Raw genomic sequence first — 16,201 nt, 5'->3', positions numbered from 1 at the left:
TCTCATCAAAACCAAATCCACCAATCCGTAAGGCACTCGTAAATTCCATTTGTGAACCTTAACCTTCCTCGCGATCACGTGACTATTAGCTTTCGGCAAAGCTCCAGGAATTTGACGCCAGAACTTCAGCAGACCCAACTCTCCACTCCTCAATCGTCTCAACCTCATCACAATGGCAGCCGGAGTAAGTTCAATCGCCCAATTACCTTCCAGCCGTTAGGTCGATACTTCTGCTGTGCCCGTCAGAAGCGCGGAACACTTCGTACCTCACGGAGGCTAGCCGAAGCGTTCATCTCTCTCTCCTCCGATCATAGCTAACGTATCTTCTCTCCAGCGAAGTGCAGCGCTCAAGCTCGACTGGGTTAAAGTCACCACCTCCCTCGGTCTTCGCGGCCAAACCGTCACCTCCCTCCAGGCCTTCAAGAAGCGCAACGAGGATGCCCGTCGCCGAGTAACCCAACTCTCCGAGCAGTCCTCCAAAGTCGACTTCGCACACTACCGTTCGATTCTGAAGAACCAAGCCGTTGTTGACGAGATTGAGAAGCATTTCAATTCGTTCAAGCCCGCGACATACGATGTTGGGAGACAGATTAAGGCGATTGAGGCTTTTGAGGCACAGGCTGTGAAGAATGCCGAGGAGACCAAGGGACGTGTTGATTTGGAGCTGGAGGATTTGGAGGCAACGTTGAAGAATATTGAGGAGGCGAGGCCGTTTGATGAGCTCACTGTGGTATGTGTTACCGGGACGGCACACTTCACGAAGGATGGGGCTAACGGTTATTTGCGTTTAGGACGAAGTCGCTGCTGCTCGCCCAGACATCGACGAGAAGACATCTCAACTCGTTTCCAAGGGGCGCTGGTCAGTACCAGGCTACAAGGTATGTTTGAATTGTTTGGATTACGTGAGTCGCACCAGGTCCAACTAACTGTTTAATAGGAAAAATTTGGCGACCTCTCGTTGCTGTAGACAACCACAGAGCATCTTTCCCTATGTTATCTGTACTACTGTAAATAGCGGTCCGATAGAAGAATCGAACAATGTTGGCATTTTGGCTGGAATCTACTTTGATTGTTGTGTTTTGACCAAGACGCAAGAATCGATAATCAGTACTCTCCTCCACATGAAGGTCTCACAAGTGTGCACTTCCCACTCTGTCGTCGAGGAAACTTGGTTCTCTCTAAACCCCTCCCGGCTGTGTCTAATGAAGGTTTCCTGGTGCTTATGAATTGCGTACGAATTGCGAAGGTTGCGTCCAGAAACTTTCTCACAGTCTGTCGCTCAGGACAGACATAAGCTTCTCCTCCGCCTGTACTACCTTCACCTTCTGAACGTCACATTCCAACAACTGCCGCAATCCCTCAATCATATCACTCTCCGCTTGCACCGCTCTCTCCAAATATGGAGCCTTCAACCAAAATGTATGCGGCCATCCCTCCACAACATCCAAGTTAACCTCAACACCTGCCTCTCTCAACGCCTCTGCATAGCAAACGCCATCAGAGTAATAAATATCATTTGTTGAGACCTGGATCCCTAGGTAACGGGGGAGTCAGTAATTGCTTAATTGGGATTGTTTTGGGAGAGGACATTGACTTAAGAAAATCTCGTGGAACAGTCGCAAATAGGAAAGGTTTCTCCCCCAACACTTACAATGTCTCGGCATCCCGCTCAAATCATCCGCTTCCAATGGCAGCACTGTCGTTGTCCGGTTCTCATTGTTCAGTGCAGCACCGCTCAACAACGAGGTATGAAACGCTTTCGACATTGAGGTATGCACATCTTTGAATCGATCAGGTAAATACTTGCCACCTTCCGTGGAATTACAGGTTACTGGCCCTCTCAACAACACCCCATCGATCAAATCGCTCTTAAGAGTTCGATAATGCTGTGAAATTTGGCCCGCAAGTTCTGCGTAAGGGAAAAGTCAGTAATTGGTCGGTATAGTTTGTCTCGGGAGAAAAGCAGGAGACAGCAAGAAATATTAAGAGAATTTCTTCTCAACACTTACGTCCACCAGACGAGCTCCCTATCACTACAAGTTTACCCTCTTTCTTGTGACTGGCGACCTCTTTAAAAGTGCACAGAGCATCAGAGAGTGCGTCATCAGCTGTGAACTGCGGCATCTTGCGGTAGCTAGACGAGTACACCGTGCAATTAAGAGCTTTACATATTCGACGACATGTCAAGTCTTCACTGTCTAGATCGCCGACGTAAAGTCCTCCACCGTGGAAATAGACGACAATGTTCTTCGTCACGGGACTGGATGAAATGGGGAAGTATTTTCTGATAGGAATGGAATGAGCATTAGCTGAGCCTGGATTGGGTTCCAATTTCATCTCCAAAGTGGCGATGTGCTCGGTTAGATATTTGTCTCTGTCGGCGAGCAGTTCTGCATTAACTGCTTTGCAGGTCTCGCTGTAGAGTTTCTGACTGACATTCGGGTCTGTGATGACGGGTTTGGCGGCGAGGAGATTGAAGGCTTCTTCGTGAGCGAGCCAGGCTTGGTGCAGAGGTGGTGCTTTTTTGAGGATGAGGTTGGGGTCCATTTTGAAGTTCGAGGATGGACCCGGATTTGGAGGCGGCTGCTCTCTAGAGGTTGGAAACGAGGTCTTTCCTTTGTTACGACTTGATACATTGGTTATGAGAACACTGAGGTGTGTAGTCTAAAAAAGCTATCAGCACTCCGTCAAGAATATCAGACAATCTACTATTTGATTTCATTCTAGACATTGCGTGGATGAAAGATGCATCAGGTTGTCAGGCGAGCTCGTGGAAAATTGCAAGAGCCAAAAAAGAACAACTGTGAAGCATATTTCCATCCAGGCAGCGCTTTAACTTTTAGAATATACATACTTAAAAATAATCCGCCCCTTCAGAGGCTTACCCGGAAGCACTAGCACACAACCAAGTTTTTACAAGCCTCATCAATTTCGTAGCGTATGTCTTTCAATACTGATCGAGCGGTTTCAGAATTTCCGGTACTTAAAAGGACAAATTGGGGCTTAAAAGAAGAGGATTAAGTAAAGGAAATATATAGGACATCCCCTAGCGACCTGACCTGCATTTAGCCGGGAGGAGGCTGATCCATCGAGCGGTGTTGTAACAGAGACTTTCACCCAGATGAGAAATAGCCGGCACCCTCTGCGAGCGATAATCTGAATTCGATCTGGCCCTCGTTTTACCACCTCACCTGCCCCAAATCTTAACTATCTCACAATGCAGAGTCACTCGGCCGAGGTCAAAGCCGTCCTTAAAAGATTCTAGATCACCATTAAGTGCAATACATCGCAGTAGATGAATCTTACTAGTTACTACTTAATAACTTCTCGACTGCCCATTTCACAGACAAGTTTCTCAAGTCCGTGTAATGTTGGCCAACACCAACGAAGAGGACTGGCACATTCGTTGCGTGGACCATGCTGACCAAAGTGCCAACCATATCTCCAACGGTATCACATTTTGAGATAATGAATCCATCAAGTGATCGACCACTTCCAAATGCTGCATTGAAATTTCTTGCTTGAGCAACGGAGTCTGTTCCTACCAAAGCCTATGGACATTAGCAGGGAAGGATGATTTACTAATAACAGCACTTACTTCTCCAACCATAAGAATCTTGTCTGGATTGGCAAATTTGGCGAACTTCTCAAGGGAAGACATGAGACGCTAATATGGTCAGTGAAATGGGTCAAATAAGGCTCATACAAAATTACCTGGTCATTATGTCGTCGGCCGGCAGTATCGATCAAGACGACGTCGTATCCCTTCTGTGCTGCCACAGCTATGGCATCCTTTGCAACATTGGCTGCATCCTTTCCATACCCCTTTTCGTATAGTTCGACTCCTCCTCCTTCTCTAGCGGTGAGATCTTTCAGGTTACAAACGTGTACAGCTAGTTGCTCAACTGCGCCTGATCTGAACGTATCCCCAGCAACAATCAAGACTTTGTATTTGTTTTGCAGAAGGAAGAAACAGATCTTTGACAGGTTCGTAGATTTGCCGACTCCGTTCACCCCGACAATTGAGATGACATATGGTCTTGGTTTTTGCAGCGAAACTGCAGACGGGGAGGTGACAGCATCAATTTCTCGAAGAAGGTCGAGCGAAGAGGTAGGTGTTAGTATCTTCTGCAACGAAGATTCCATTGCGGTCTGAATTTTGGCTTGGACGCCTGTTTGAAAGTTAGTATTGACCCCACGAAGAGTTCCAGAGACACTTACTCTCAAAATTCCCCGTCTTCACTCCAATGAGCTCCCTTTCCACTCCCTCGCACAATCGGATAGCAGCTTCACGAGCAACGTTTTTTCGCAGAAGATGATCTTCCATACCCTTCATAGCCTTGTCCAAATCTTCTTTCGTCAAAGTCTTTCCTCCCACAACATTCCTGAAAAGTCCACCAATCGCACTCAAGCTAGAGCCCACTATACCACTTGGTGCTGCTGCCGTGTCTGACTTCTTCGCATCTGCAGAGGCTAAGATAGACTGGACTTGGTCGTCTAGATCCTTAAGAACAAACCGCCCACCGGTTTTAGAGCCCCATGACTTCGAATCGACTTCTTCAACAGCTCCCGACCGATCCTTTACTTCCTCGTCTCCGGATGTGGCACCATTTGCTGGTGCAGAATAATCTAGCGGGGTGCCACTGTCCTCGTCTGCTAACCCCTCGGCATCCCATTTTCTGCCCTTCTTTGGCGCAGCAGCCTTTCCTGCTCTATTCTTCTTCGCGTACGACTCTTCGCCTGATGATGCGTGGGCCGAGGGCGCATTAGCGGCCTTGCGAGCTCTTCGCGAACCTTTTCCTCCAGGTCCAGCCTTTCCGGTGAGGATATGACCTGCGGGTGTGCTTGGACGAGACGTATCTGGTGTAGCAATAGGCGTTGACTCGTTTGATGTTAGGTCCTTGAAGGTGTTCTTTGATTGTCCTGTACCAAGTCAGTTCTGTACTAAGTCGTCAAATCAGCCGCGAACCTCTTGATAGAATTCCAGGCAAAGGAGGACGCTCATCCCCGAAGCTTTGTGAGATTGAAGGAGGAGATTCTTCCACCAGAGCAGCAGATTCAGCGACTCTTGTGTCCTGATTCAGTGCTGTCTTCTCGAGTTCACGTATCTGTTGATCAAAATATTCGTCAAAGTGGCATTCAACCAATGTAGTATGTGGCTTCTTCAATTGGTCTCCATATAGGTCAATAAATAGCGTCTTGATATTGTCGACAAGTTTGTCAATCCAGGATAGGTGTAGAAGTGACCGGTAAACAGCCTACCTTCAGTTAGGTAAGGATACTGGTGGAGGAGAGCTCGAGGTTGGATTGTCACAACCTACCACAAATATTAAACCCAGCTCCTTCACAGTTGTCCATTTCAATGTATGCTGGTCGTGCTTGTAAGGAGGATTGTTTGCTGCAGAGATGTCATCGGCTATCCCAGCTCCTGGAAGCGTTCGTTCTTCAATAAAGACATTCGTAATGAGACTATTGATGATAGACGGGCTTGTTGGCGCATATGATCTGGACCACAGCACAACACCAGAAGTGGTGAGAATCTCAAAAGAGTCGAGCATTTCGAGAACTTAATGCGCAATATTTTGGAAGAGGTGTCACTCTTGAGGGCTTGAAATGTTTGCCTTCATCTGATAAGAAGCCAGCCAGGGTTTCTTATCGAAAAATTAGTCAGCATTTTAGGACCTCGCGAGCCATAACCTTCAAGAACTGGACACATTCATGGTGTTCGCGACAAAAGCGCGTCTCTTTGAACTAGCCAGATCTCTCTTCCCGTCCTCGGTACTTAGTCCGCACCCCTCTGCCAGCATCTTTGCTGTGTCCACTATCGATAATTTGCAAAGATGCAGCGAACAAATTATGGGCACCCTGCACCGGCGACATCTCCACCGCTTCACCACCCTGTACCTCAGCATGTTTCTACTGTTCCTCAACTTAGATCACCTCCTCCACCAGCGCCGCAACATCAAACGTCAGGCTATGGAAACCCCTACCAGCAGCAAGGCCCTCAGGGAGGAGGCAGCGCATTCGGCGCATATGGAGGTTTTATGGCAGACCCTACGGCGCAGATGGGATTCCAGGTTGGGCAAACAGCTTTAAAACATGGCACAGAATACGTGGAACAAAATGTCAGTAGAGAGGGAGCTGTGTAATGAAGATGATGCTGATGATAAGTCTAGTTCAACCGATACGTTAATTTCTCCGCCCTCAAACACTATTTCAATGTCTCGAATTCATATGTGGTCAACAAGCTCTTCCTGGTCCTATTCCCTTGGAGACACAAGCCCTGGTCCCGCAAGCAGACTATTGGTCCAAGTGGTCAGGAAGGATGGTTTCTACCGCCAAGAGACGACCTCAACAGTCCGGATATGTACATCCCATTGATGGCTCTCGTCACCTACATCCTCCTTTCCACAATGATGGCAGGTTTACAAGGAGCATTCAACCCAGAGTTGCTTGGATACACCGCCACATACGCATTTTTCGTTGTCGGCATCGAGATTCTACTTTTGAAGTTCGGGTGCTACTTATTGTCTATTTCGAATGATTCCCAGTTGCTTGATCTTGTTGCCTATTCTGGCTACAAATTCGTTGGAGTAATTGCAACGATACTTGTCAGCGAGATTTCGAATGGAGGAAAAGGTACAGGCGGGTGGATTGGATGGACAATTTTCTCCTACACCTTCTTGGCCAACGCTCTGTTTTTGGTAAGCACGTGCTGAGCATTGTTTGTTGGACGAGTCCTAACTCGACACTAGTTACGTTCTTTAAAATATGTCCTACTTCCGGAAAACTCGAACGACGAGAGAGGGACAATGCAAACAGTAGCACGGTCACAAAAGAGCCGAAGGACCCAATTTCTCTTCTTATACTCGTACCCTCTACAGCTCTTATTCATGTGGATTCTCACACGGATTTAATCTTCGTTCTTGGTCGGAACAAGGCATGTGCTGGCGCCCGGAAGATTCAAGGCTGGGGAACAGCCTCATGTTTGACATTCAGTCTGGTGAAGGGGTCTCTCGTGGTAAGGCCTGATTCTGACCTAACTGGGACTCAAAATCCCTGTGTATCATAATCTCTGCAGACAACCTTCGAGGCTCAATGACCATGTAGAAGTATACGCTATTGACAATTGGAAGTGCTCAAGTCGGCTATGTCCCCAGATCCTGATTCAAAATTCTCCTGGAGCGAGTCGTGTATTGGGTGTAGTGTTATTTGGTACATCTATTATTGTCATTCGAACTGATTCAGAGGTAGAACCTCACAATCCCTCCTCCTGAGGTAGACTCGAGCTGGAAGCGCCTTTTCGAGATCGTTACATCTCTGGTTACTCACTTGAGATCATTTGACTCGGGACAGAGGCGCATTGGAGAGGGCAGGTCCCAGTCTGGAGAGCACCTTTTGGAGCGACTTGGAGGTCGAATTGGGCGGAATGGACAAACGATGATCCGAAATATGATCGTGAAGTTCAGCTACTCCTCGGCCTCAGAATGCCAGTAAACGCTTTTCTGTAAGTTTTCGAGCCAGGACCAGCGTCCACACTCCAGACTCAAGAAGTAAATATGAAAGTTCACCCACGAAGTTATCCCAATCTGGTAGGTAGTCGCAGGGACCGACATCCAAATTAACACCGGCTGAACCACCAGGCATAGTAGTAACTATGCCTCCCCGTACCCAAATAGGCGACGCCAACATTTGTCAAGCGGAGGCGTCGAGCTGCCTTTACTAGTGCACTTTAGCTTGGTATAACTCTGTATAAACTTATATTAGGAGGATAACTTTGTGTATTTGTATTTTGTAAGCGCTACCTAGCCTCCCTAGATACCTGATCACCAAACACTCCCCGGTCTATTCTAAATGCGGTGGTTACGGTGGTTTGGGGGTTTCTACGCTTAGCTATTGGCCGGAAACCCCCTATGTCGCCAAGACACGCTAAAATGAACATTAGTCCCTCTGCGACTACGTCGCAGAGGCTCTGTTAGCTTGTCCTTTAGCCAGACTCTGCTTCAGTAAGCAGATTGGAAGTTATCCCGTCTCCATGAAAAAAATGGAACGAAGAGGGATCATCTCAGCGAATGACGTGAATGAAATTTGACGCTAAGCCCTGTTCTTAGCTTTGCTTAATGTTGCCCATCTTTATGTTACACAAAATAATTTCTTGGGCTTGCCATTGGTGGTGACTGTTGGGGGCTGCGTGAAAAGTTACTAAGAATAAATAAATATCTGCAAGGCTACAGAAATGTCCCAGGACACTGAGATCTTGGCACACCCCTTTTGTTTTTCCAAATCTCCTCAGACGTTTCAAGCTCGCTGTGGCGCCGTGACAGGGCCGTGAATGGAGGGATGGAGTTCAGCGCGGGGTTTCTCCTTTTGGAGCTCTTTCGTATCAAGTCATGCCGGACAGGGGTAAGGCATCTCCCACCGACTTCAGAAGCCAGCCACAGTCAACGGGAGGCAGTCAAGTGGCTGCAGCCCAGGTTCCGAATATTCGGCGGCGCGGTGGTCACTGTTCGTCATTCATCTCTTCTTTTTCTACTTCATCAATTTTGCCGGTTTGATAGCGACCTCCAGCCACCATGAGGCACCTCTTCTTCCAGTCTTTTCTCCAGCTTGCTGTGTTCGTTGTGGTTACCTCCTCTGCAACAGTATATATCACTGATCTCGCAGTCTTCTCTGCCCTTGGTCAGTACTTTCACTGAATACTCTGGCTCAAAACGGCGTTCCTTGTACCCATATATTTTGATTCATTTTCCCGGCCGTCTGTCATTTTGAAGAACTACCATCCTGACTTGAAAATAGCACCTTGCGCAGGGTCCGCTGTATCTGCCGTCGTTCAAGGCCTCACACAGAAATCATGTGCGCCCTCAGTCACGGCTCTAGAGTCGTGCGCCTGCACGCAAGATCAGAACTCCGCAGCTGTCATTGGCAGCATATCTACATATGTCCTTCATTATTGTGGGAGTACGGCCGCGGAGGACGTGACCAGTGCAGATAAAGTCTTCGATGCATATTGCAATCAGGCAACTCCAGCTGCGGTTCCAACAGGAGGTCCAGTTACACAGTATATCACTGATCTTCCGGCGTATTCAGAATTGGGAGGATGTGCTCAATCAGCGTTATCCTATGCTGTCCAATCTCTGACCGATACTAATTGCCCACCTGCGGCTTCTTTTCTTGTAAGCACTTCCGTCGGGCCATGTCCCAGGCCCAATTCCTCAACTCCAAATTAACACCAACAGGCAAGTTGTGCTTGCAACAAAGACCAAAATGCCCTTTTCATCAGCGAACAAATTAATACTTATATTGGTCATTATTGCGGCACAACGCATACAGCGGACACCACCTCGGCTCAAGCAGTTTTCGCAGGCTACTGTGGGATGGAAGCAGGAACAACTGCTTTCCCTAGTCCGTCATACCTCCCCGGAGACGTGACATACTACATCACCGACCTTCCTCAATACTCTTCACTCGCAACATGTGCCCAATTCGCAATATCATATCCAGTCATGTCACTCGGAGATTCCCTTGGCGATTGCCCTTCTGCTCCATTAGGATTTGTTTCTTGCGCCTGTATCAAAGACCAGAACTCCCAAGCATTAACGAGTGCAATCATCAGCGGTAAACAACCTATTTCTTTGTTCCATATTCCGAGCTCCTTATTTCACTGGTCGGAAGCATAAGACATGCTCCCGGCTCTCTCCCGGCTCTCTTCCCTCCAAAGAAACTTGTTGCTAATTCGTTGCAGAGGCCAAGGTGGAGTGTGGTACAACTGCCAGTGAAGCCGTGTCCAGCGCCTTGGGAGTCTTTGAATACTACTGCAGTGCAGGGAAAGGGCTGGTCACCCCCAAAGGAATCACGGCATCAGGTATGATGAAATCCGCTGTTTCCCATCCTTCCCACTTGCTAGGGAATATGACTAATAAGGAACCAACACAGTGACAACAAACCTCTACGGCGGAAGCTACACAGGATTGTCCGGCATCTTCCCAACCAATACCGGCGGACTCACTGACCCATACCTCCCGAAGCCCAAGCACATTCCCATGGCCGCCATAATAGGCGGCGCTGTTGGGCTTGTGATAATTGTGATCTTCATACTCGTTGTGGGCTGGCGTTATCGTCGCAGGAGGGTACCCAAGCAACCTCCACTTCCTGCCCCCCAATACAACGCCAACGCGAACAATAACAATGAATTCGATAAAGCGGAGTTGGCGGGCACGAGTACTTATACGGCGAACAATCTGAGCAAGAATCTGAGTGTGGTGAGAAAGCCCTCGCCGGGTATGGGTGTAGTGAGTCCTGTTTCGCCCTTGGATGAGAAGGAACGTCCTGCATTGGCTGGCCAGTTGGAGATGGAGGCGCAAAGTGCGGTCTTACTGGGGACGACGGAAATGGATGCACACAATACAGCTGTAGCTCATGGCCAGCCGTATATGCATGAATTGCATCCTGAGCATGCGAGGTACGAGGTTTCCGGGCATCCGCATGCTCACGAATTGGCGGATGCTGCGCCGAGATATGAGGTTCAGGGGTCGAATCAACATCCTGTTGAGGTCGCTGGGCTGAGTGCAAATATGAATTCGGGGCCACATTATGAGTTAGGAAATTATCGGTAGCGTGGTTAGACTGGATAATTTCTGGTTATATATCCTGTGCTCTCCTTTAGCAGGCTGTAATGGTCTGTTGATCTGGCGTTTGGATCTGGAGTTTGGGAAAACCTGGGTAGCATTCTGGTGTATGGAATGAGATATCTTGTGTATAGACTTGGTTTATGTGCCATATCATTGTATATTTCTGATTCGAGATCTCTATAGTTGAGCTCTCCCGAGCTTTAAATCTTCCCAGTGGTCTACATGGAAGTCGACATATGTATGTCCCCTTCCCTTTTCGTCAATCCACAACACCTTATCATGCGGCTTTACCTTAGCTGGATCGACGCCTTCTTCTCGCATTGGAACCTTGTTCTGCTTGTTGTTGTGAATTGGCGTCATTTCTCTGACGATCCGGAGGAACAGTGGTACGGCGTATCTAGGAAGGTGTGTCCTCGAGTGCCTTGGTCTGTTAGTACTTCTTATTAAATGAGGAAATGGCTCGCCGAAGCTTACTTCAAGAAGCCAGCGAAATCGAAATGCTTCTTAACAGAGGGATCAATATAAACAGCCGCACAACCAGCTCTGCCGTCGTGTGAGGGCAGTGATACACCGTACACGTTAGCCTCGACAACGCCGGGATATTTCCCAAGTACCTCCGCAACTTCGGCAGTGCTCACATTTTCCCCTTTCCATCTGAAAGTATCTCCTAGTCGATCCATGAAAAACCAGCGGCCATCAGGAGTTCTTCGTAGCGCGTCCCCACTCCTATACCACAGATCACCCTTCTTGAACACATCTCTCTCGAATTTCTTCATCGTTGCTTCTGGATTATTGTAATAACCAGCAAAATTCTTGACATCTGGAACTTGGACAATAATCTCTCCACCTTTCTCGTATGGTTGTCGATAAGCAAAACCCGTATTCGGGTCTCTGGCAATTGCTCCAGAAGCCTGGTCGATAAGGACAGGCACAATAACATTTCTATATTGGTGCCTCAAGATCGCACCGTGATGTCCCACACAGGTAGCGAAATAATCCCCTCTGCAATGAACCGCTAATCCAAAGACGCCCTCAGATGAATTGAAGAACTCGAGAACTTCAGGGACTCCGAATCGATCTCGGAATTTGAGCCACACGTCGGGACGTAGTCCGTTTCCATACATACATCGGACCTGGTGATCGCGGTCAAGGGGTGAAGGAGGAGTTGCGAGAAGATAGCGAGCGGTTTCTCCAACATATGTGATCCATGTTGCTCTTGAATCGTGCACCTCGCTCCAGAATTTTGAGGTGCTGAATCTTTTGCCGATGCAGAGCGTGACACCTATCATCATGACCGCGATCGCCATCACTCCTCCAGTACCGTGGTACATAGGCATGCATTGGTACCATCTGTCATCGTCTTCAATCCAACTGTAGCCTGCGGCTTTCTACTGTGGAGTTAGCATTTAACATCCACGGTAAGTTTTTGTTATGAGGAAATATATTTACCGATCCTCCTTGCGGGAATCCTCTATCCATTTGAAAAGGAACTCCTTTGGGCATCCCAGTCGTCCCACTGGTATAAAACATTGCCATAGGCCAATTACCTTGCACCACTTCCCGGTAAACATCTGGTGCTCTCTCAGTCTCTTGACTGCTGATTCCCTTCTTGATTTCTGAATCGACGACACGGATCTGCATCCCCAACTCCCGCTCAATTTGAGCTCGTGCTTCTTCAATTCTTGCCACCAAGGTCGGATCTTCATCTACCAACAGCACAGTTGCTCCACTGACTTTCAAACAATGAATCAGTGCTTTTCCAGTAAGGTTATAGTTGATCATAGCAGGGGCTGCCCCAATGGCCCAAAGTCCTAGCCAAGCAAATATAAAGTCTGGGGAATTCGTCAGATAAAAGGCAACATAATCGTGAGGCTTCACTCCTTGTGATAAGAACCATTGAGCGTATTGGTTAGCTCGGTCGTAGGTCTGGGTCCAGGTATAGCAGCCTTCTCTGCTCCAGATACACTCGTTGTTTGGAACTCGCTTGACGGCGTTTTCGAAGAAGTAGTAAAGAGATATTCGTTTCTGAGCAACTATTCGAAACACAATGTCAGAGAAATTCCTTTATCAAAATTTGGGTACTCACCAGCTTTCATGTACAACTTTATGATAGCTTTTTCTCGTCTTAAGGCATATATATCTTTCCTCAATGCGTACTTTCCGTCAAGGTACATTCCTCCCAAGACTGTGCTGGCAGCAACGGCTGCTGCTGTAACTATTGACAGGCATCATGTTAGCTAACGGTTCTGAATCACCAATTGTTAGACCGGAGCGTAATAAAATCCTTCGGAATTGGTCTCAACAGCTTCGTCGTCCTTGGTCGACATTTCGGCCTCAAAATAGGCTTCTGACTAACCGAGAGCCATCTCAGGAGACGTTTCTCCCCTCTTTTCAATTGGCCAAACGAACTGCCAATTGTCCCAGTCCTTCCTGGCAACAAAAGAAAGACTATGAATGACACTTGGCCTCACCAGAAGGTCAAAGTTGAGATTGCAAGGAAGCAATTCCCCCACATTGTTCTCACCGTCGGCATCCCAACAGGCCGAGGCTCCTGCCCCTCCCCGGATTTTGCGGCCCCGAGGTCGAATTCAGCGCTCATTGGCCTGAATGCAACTTCTGTTGAGGGGCATCGCGCCGTTTGCCGGCTTTTCGAGTCCAATCGATCATTGCTCCTCGGCCAGAAGCTGTGGACGGAGCTGGTTGTTATTTTTCTGATGCTCTCCGCAGCGTTTTGAGCTTCCAGATACCTCGAAATTCCGCTAGTAGTTCAAACTACGAACAACAGGCCACCTGCCTGGAAAGTTCACCAGAGCAGAAGCTCTGAAGGCGGAGAAAAAGCAAATAGTGTGGGGGTGGGCCTGCAGAATGGCACGGTTCCCTTTTCGATCCTGTCCACCCTCCACTTGCTAAGAACAGCTTCATCCCAAATATCCGCGCTCGCTCTGAGCCTTCACCACAATGACGACCATCGAACAAACTCCCCTACTACCGCAAGATCTCGAAGATGGCGCCTCAAGCGCGATCCCCGAGCCCGAGCTCGCCCGCCCCGAAGGCATCACCGAAGTGAAAGCTCCCCGAGCACCAGCACGTTCGTCTCCTCCCTCAGACGTCGCCCCTCACCAACCAACTAACAATATCCCAGCAACGGCATTCCACGCACGCTCTTTCCTGCTTCATTTAGCCAGTTCTATCTAACACCCCTCAGTCCCAAGCAATCCGCACACCCTCCCTGCTCTTCATCTCCGGGCAGATGTCACGCGACCAACGGCGCGATGGAGGCGTGATACGCATCATGCAGCCTGTTGATGCCATTGAGCAGTGCATGCATGATATCTCTGCCATTCTGGTTGCGGGAGGAAGTTCGTTCCAGCAAGTTGTGAAGGTCACGGTGTATATTTTGGCTGATCTGCCGAGTGGATATCGAGATATCTTTGAGATGGTTTACAAGGCGTATTTTGAGAGTAAGCCGGCGAGGACTGTGGTGGAGGTCTCGAAGCTGGAGTATAGTTCGAGGATTGCGTTGGATGTTATTGCGATGGTTTAGGTAGGTTTGGACAGCAGGTAGGTGTTTAGCAAGGATATCTTTTAATTTTGCGATGGCCTTTTGGGTTTCATCTGAATTTCTTATCCTCGCGACTTCTTGCAAGCAGTGACAAAAATAGGGGATATCTCAGCCAGTGCTGGACAATGCGTTCTTTGACGTGAGCTTCAGTGCACGTGAAGTGTGAAAACCTCTATATTTTTCCATTCCTCCAACTACGATGACAATCTTTCAACATGAAGTTATTCATTCAACGAATAGAAAGTCACCAAACACGTCACAGATGAGGAAGGGCAAGATAAGTCATGGTGACAAATTATCATTACTATCCCATTTCATTTCATCCGAGTACTGTACATTATTTCCTATTTCTTTTTCACTTTGCACCACTCATCACAGTCTCTTTTAAAAGACACCAGTCCTCTGTCCAACAGGGTTAACCTCGAGAACACCAACACCTGAGATGGTATTCTCATCCGAAACCTTGCTGCTCACACCATCCGCCGTGCTGAGCACGACATACACCTGTCCAGTAGGCGCCAGCATCGTTGCAGTCGCGCCGGGAAGGCTCGTAACCTTCAAGTCGCCGCTGTTTCCTTTGGTGACGTATGTCTTGACATAGTAGGTGTCAAGACCAGAGAAGAAGACAGCATACACTGGCTCGTCGCCAGAGATCAGGTTCGCGGCAAGGGCGTTCTTGTATGCGTGGGTGAAGGTTACAGGGCTGGAGCCGGCGGTGTATGGGTATTGCGATGGTTGGAGGGTGAGGGCTGGGAAGGCCTTGAATGGAAGGGCGGGATCGCCGGGGGCGAAGCCAGTGATGAATTGTGCGGCGAGGGAGTAGACGTCGTTGAAGTCGAGGGGGGTGTCGAATGGCTTGGGGAAGGGAGACTCCTTGAGGGCGGCGCGGATGTAGGAGGAGTGGCGGGACTCGACGGTCAGGATGGAGCCGGCGACTGTAAGGTAACTCTTGTCGACAATTGCAGCAGCAGCACCAAGGTAGGCAGAAACACCCACCCCCTCGAGGACGGAGGAGAGAGCAACGAACGAAGCAGGGGTGGTTGAGGGGAAAGAGTATGTAGCTTCATGGACAGCAGCGGTGCCAAGAGCACCAGCGAGGAACGAGACGTGAGTCTATGCTCCATTAGCACCAGCACAATCCCAACCCAAAATTTCACAGAAGACTAACCTTCTCGTCATAGTAGATCTCACACAAGTTGGCATAGAAGGGATCCGGAAACCCAGCAGCGACAAAGTCGGCTTGAGTATAGTTGGCCAGACCTTCTTGATAAAAATTTCGCTCGAGATACTCGAGCGTAAGAGCATAGTTGAGGATGGTAACATCGCCCCCTGGAGGGTTGAAGTCTATGGCAACATCACGCTGCTCGACTGGAGCGGCGGCAGTGAGGCCAGCTGCAAGCACGGGGAGAAGGGATGAGTAACGCATTTTGAGGAAGTATATAAAGATAGTGTTGTTGTGTTGCGGAGTGTGGGTAGAGAATGAGGATGTCGAGACGGAAAACAGGAAGGGGACAACGGGAGCAGCTCTAATATAGCAAATGCTAGAAGAGATGAATGACACTTAGAAGAGCGGGGGATTACCCACGCCGTCGTGAACCGCAATATAGAAACCGCAGAGACTTTTCCGAAGAGGACTAAGACGCCGTTCAGGCCTGGTCATTCACAATGTGCCTGGCATGTTGCCATTCAGCACTATCGAGAGACATTAGCCCCTTGGCCTGGAAGCTCGTAGTCCCGTGCAAAGATGCGCAGCCCGGGAAGTCAGGGAAGCTGGAGAATCTATTCCAATTTCCATGTCCCCGAATTCAGGCTAGCTTCATGATTCGAGGAAGAAGTACATATTTTGGATGGATTGGGGCAAAGTCATGCGGAGAAGGGGCTACCCTGCATATGCTGGAGCTTCTCAGCTTACGTTCCCTTCAGAGACTTGAAGCATCATCGCAGGGTAGGCATCTACATTTGAAGAGTGCCCGCCTCCCTTAGCTTTCGAGTACCCGGCTCTCCCGTCTTC

General features: G+C 48.7%; 8 protein-coding genes across 8 annotated transcripts; 4 read left to right on the top strand and 4 right to left on the bottom strand.

The window, feature by feature from the left end:
• The first annotated feature begins 121 nt into the window (after positions 1–121).
• K444DRAFT_607782 (putative ATP synthase subunit D, mitochondrial) lies at positions 122–1,059 on the top strand. Its single transcript, XM_024879236.1, has 4 exons — positions 122–184; positions 335–730; positions 792–878; positions 938–1,059. Exons 1-4 carry the CDS (start codon positions 173–175, stop codon positions 965–967), a joined length of 525 nt encoding a protein of 174 aa, XP_024742126.1. The 5' UTR covers positions 122–172; the 3' UTR covers positions 968–1,059.
• Positions 1,060–1,265: 206 nt separating this feature from the next.
• On the bottom strand, positions 1,266–2,559 carry K444DRAFT_519193 (alpha/beta-hydrolase; the record flags this gene model as incomplete). Its single annotated transcript, XM_024873929.1, has 3 exons — positions 1,266–1,534; positions 1,652–1,909; positions 2,010–2,559. Coding segments are annotated over 3 exons (1,077 nt in total), but the record flags the coding sequence as incomplete, so codon positions are not given.
• Positions 2,560–3,305: 746 nt separating this feature from the next.
• K444DRAFT_518708 (SRP54-domain-containing protein) lies at positions 3,306–5,558 on the bottom strand (the record flags this gene model as incomplete). The annotated part of the gene is made up of 6 exons (XM_024873892.1): positions 3,306–3,551; positions 3,599–3,667; positions 3,715–4,172; positions 4,222–4,923; positions 4,970–5,258; positions 5,322–5,558. The coding sequence occupies 6 exons, from the start codon at positions 5,556–5,558 to the stop codon at positions 3,306–3,308; spliced, it is 2,001 nt and encodes a 666-aa protein (XP_024742124.1).
• A 169-nt stretch (positions 5,559–5,727) lies between these two features.
• Positions 5,728–7,201, top strand: K444DRAFT_607779 (ER to Golgi transport protein-like protein Yif1). Its single transcript, XM_024879235.1, has 3 exons — positions 5,728–6,125; positions 6,177–6,704; positions 6,756–7,201. Exons 1-3 carry the CDS (start codon positions 5,841–5,843, stop codon positions 6,915–6,917), a joined length of 975 nt encoding a protein of 324 aa, XP_024742123.1. The 5' UTR covers positions 5,728–5,840; the 3' UTR covers positions 6,918–7,201.
• A 1,056-nt stretch (positions 7,202–8,257) lies between these two features.
• K444DRAFT_607778 (uncharacterized protein) lies at positions 8,258–10,825 on the top strand. Its single transcript, XM_024879234.1, has 5 exons — positions 8,258–8,679; positions 8,797–9,173; positions 9,237–9,615; positions 9,743–9,862; positions 9,934–10,825. Exons 1-5 carry the CDS (start codon positions 8,574–8,576, stop codon positions 10,611–10,613), a joined length of 1,662 nt encoding a protein of 553 aa, XP_024742122.1. The 5' UTR covers positions 8,258–8,573; the 3' UTR covers positions 10,614–10,825.
• Positions 10,806–13,056, bottom strand: K444DRAFT_581230 (acetyl-CoA synthetase-like protein; the record flags this gene model as incomplete). Its single annotated transcript, XM_024877740.1, has 4 exons — positions 12,715–13,056; positions 12,078–12,661; positions 11,103–12,016; positions 10,806–11,049 (listed from the first exon to the last, which is right to left on the bottom strand). Exons 1-4 carry the CDS (start codon positions 12,800–12,802, stop codon positions 10,806–10,808), a joined length of 1,830 nt encoding a protein of 609 aa, XP_024742121.1. The 5' UTR covers positions 12,803–13,056.
• A 301-nt stretch (positions 13,057–13,357) lies between these two features.
• On the top strand, positions 13,358–14,172 carry K444DRAFT_659502 (YjgF-like protein; the record flags this gene model as incomplete). The annotated part of the gene is made up of 2 exons (XM_024886360.1): positions 13,358–13,716; positions 13,814–14,172. The coding sequence occupies exons 1-2, from the start codon at positions 13,587–13,589 to the stop codon at positions 14,170–14,172; spliced, it is 489 nt and encodes a 162-aa protein (XP_024742120.1). The 5' UTR covers positions 13,358–13,586.
• Positions 14,173–14,373: 201 nt separating this feature from the next.
• On the bottom strand, positions 14,374–15,726 carry K444DRAFT_174346 (uncharacterized protein). Its single transcript, XM_024870763.1, has 2 exons — positions 15,359–15,726; positions 14,374–15,303 (listed from the first exon to the last, which is right to left on the bottom strand). The coding sequence occupies exons 1-2, from the start codon at positions 15,614–15,616 to the stop codon at positions 14,575–14,577; spliced, it is 987 nt and encodes a 328-aa protein (XP_024742119.1). The 5' UTR covers positions 15,617–15,726; the 3' UTR covers positions 14,374–14,574.
• Positions 15,727–16,201: the final 475 nt, after the last annotated feature.

This window comes from Hyaloscypha bicolor (assembly GCF_002865645.1).
Source record: "Hyaloscypha bicolor E unplaced genomic scaffold K444scaffold_16, whole genome shotgun sequence".
NCBI classification, from domain to species: Eukaryota; Fungi; Ascomycota; class Leotiomycetes; order Helotiales; family Hyaloscyphaceae; genus Hyaloscypha; species Hyaloscypha bicolor.
Note: the sequence above shows the minus strand (reverse complement) of the source record. Positions and strands in the feature narration are given on the sequence as shown.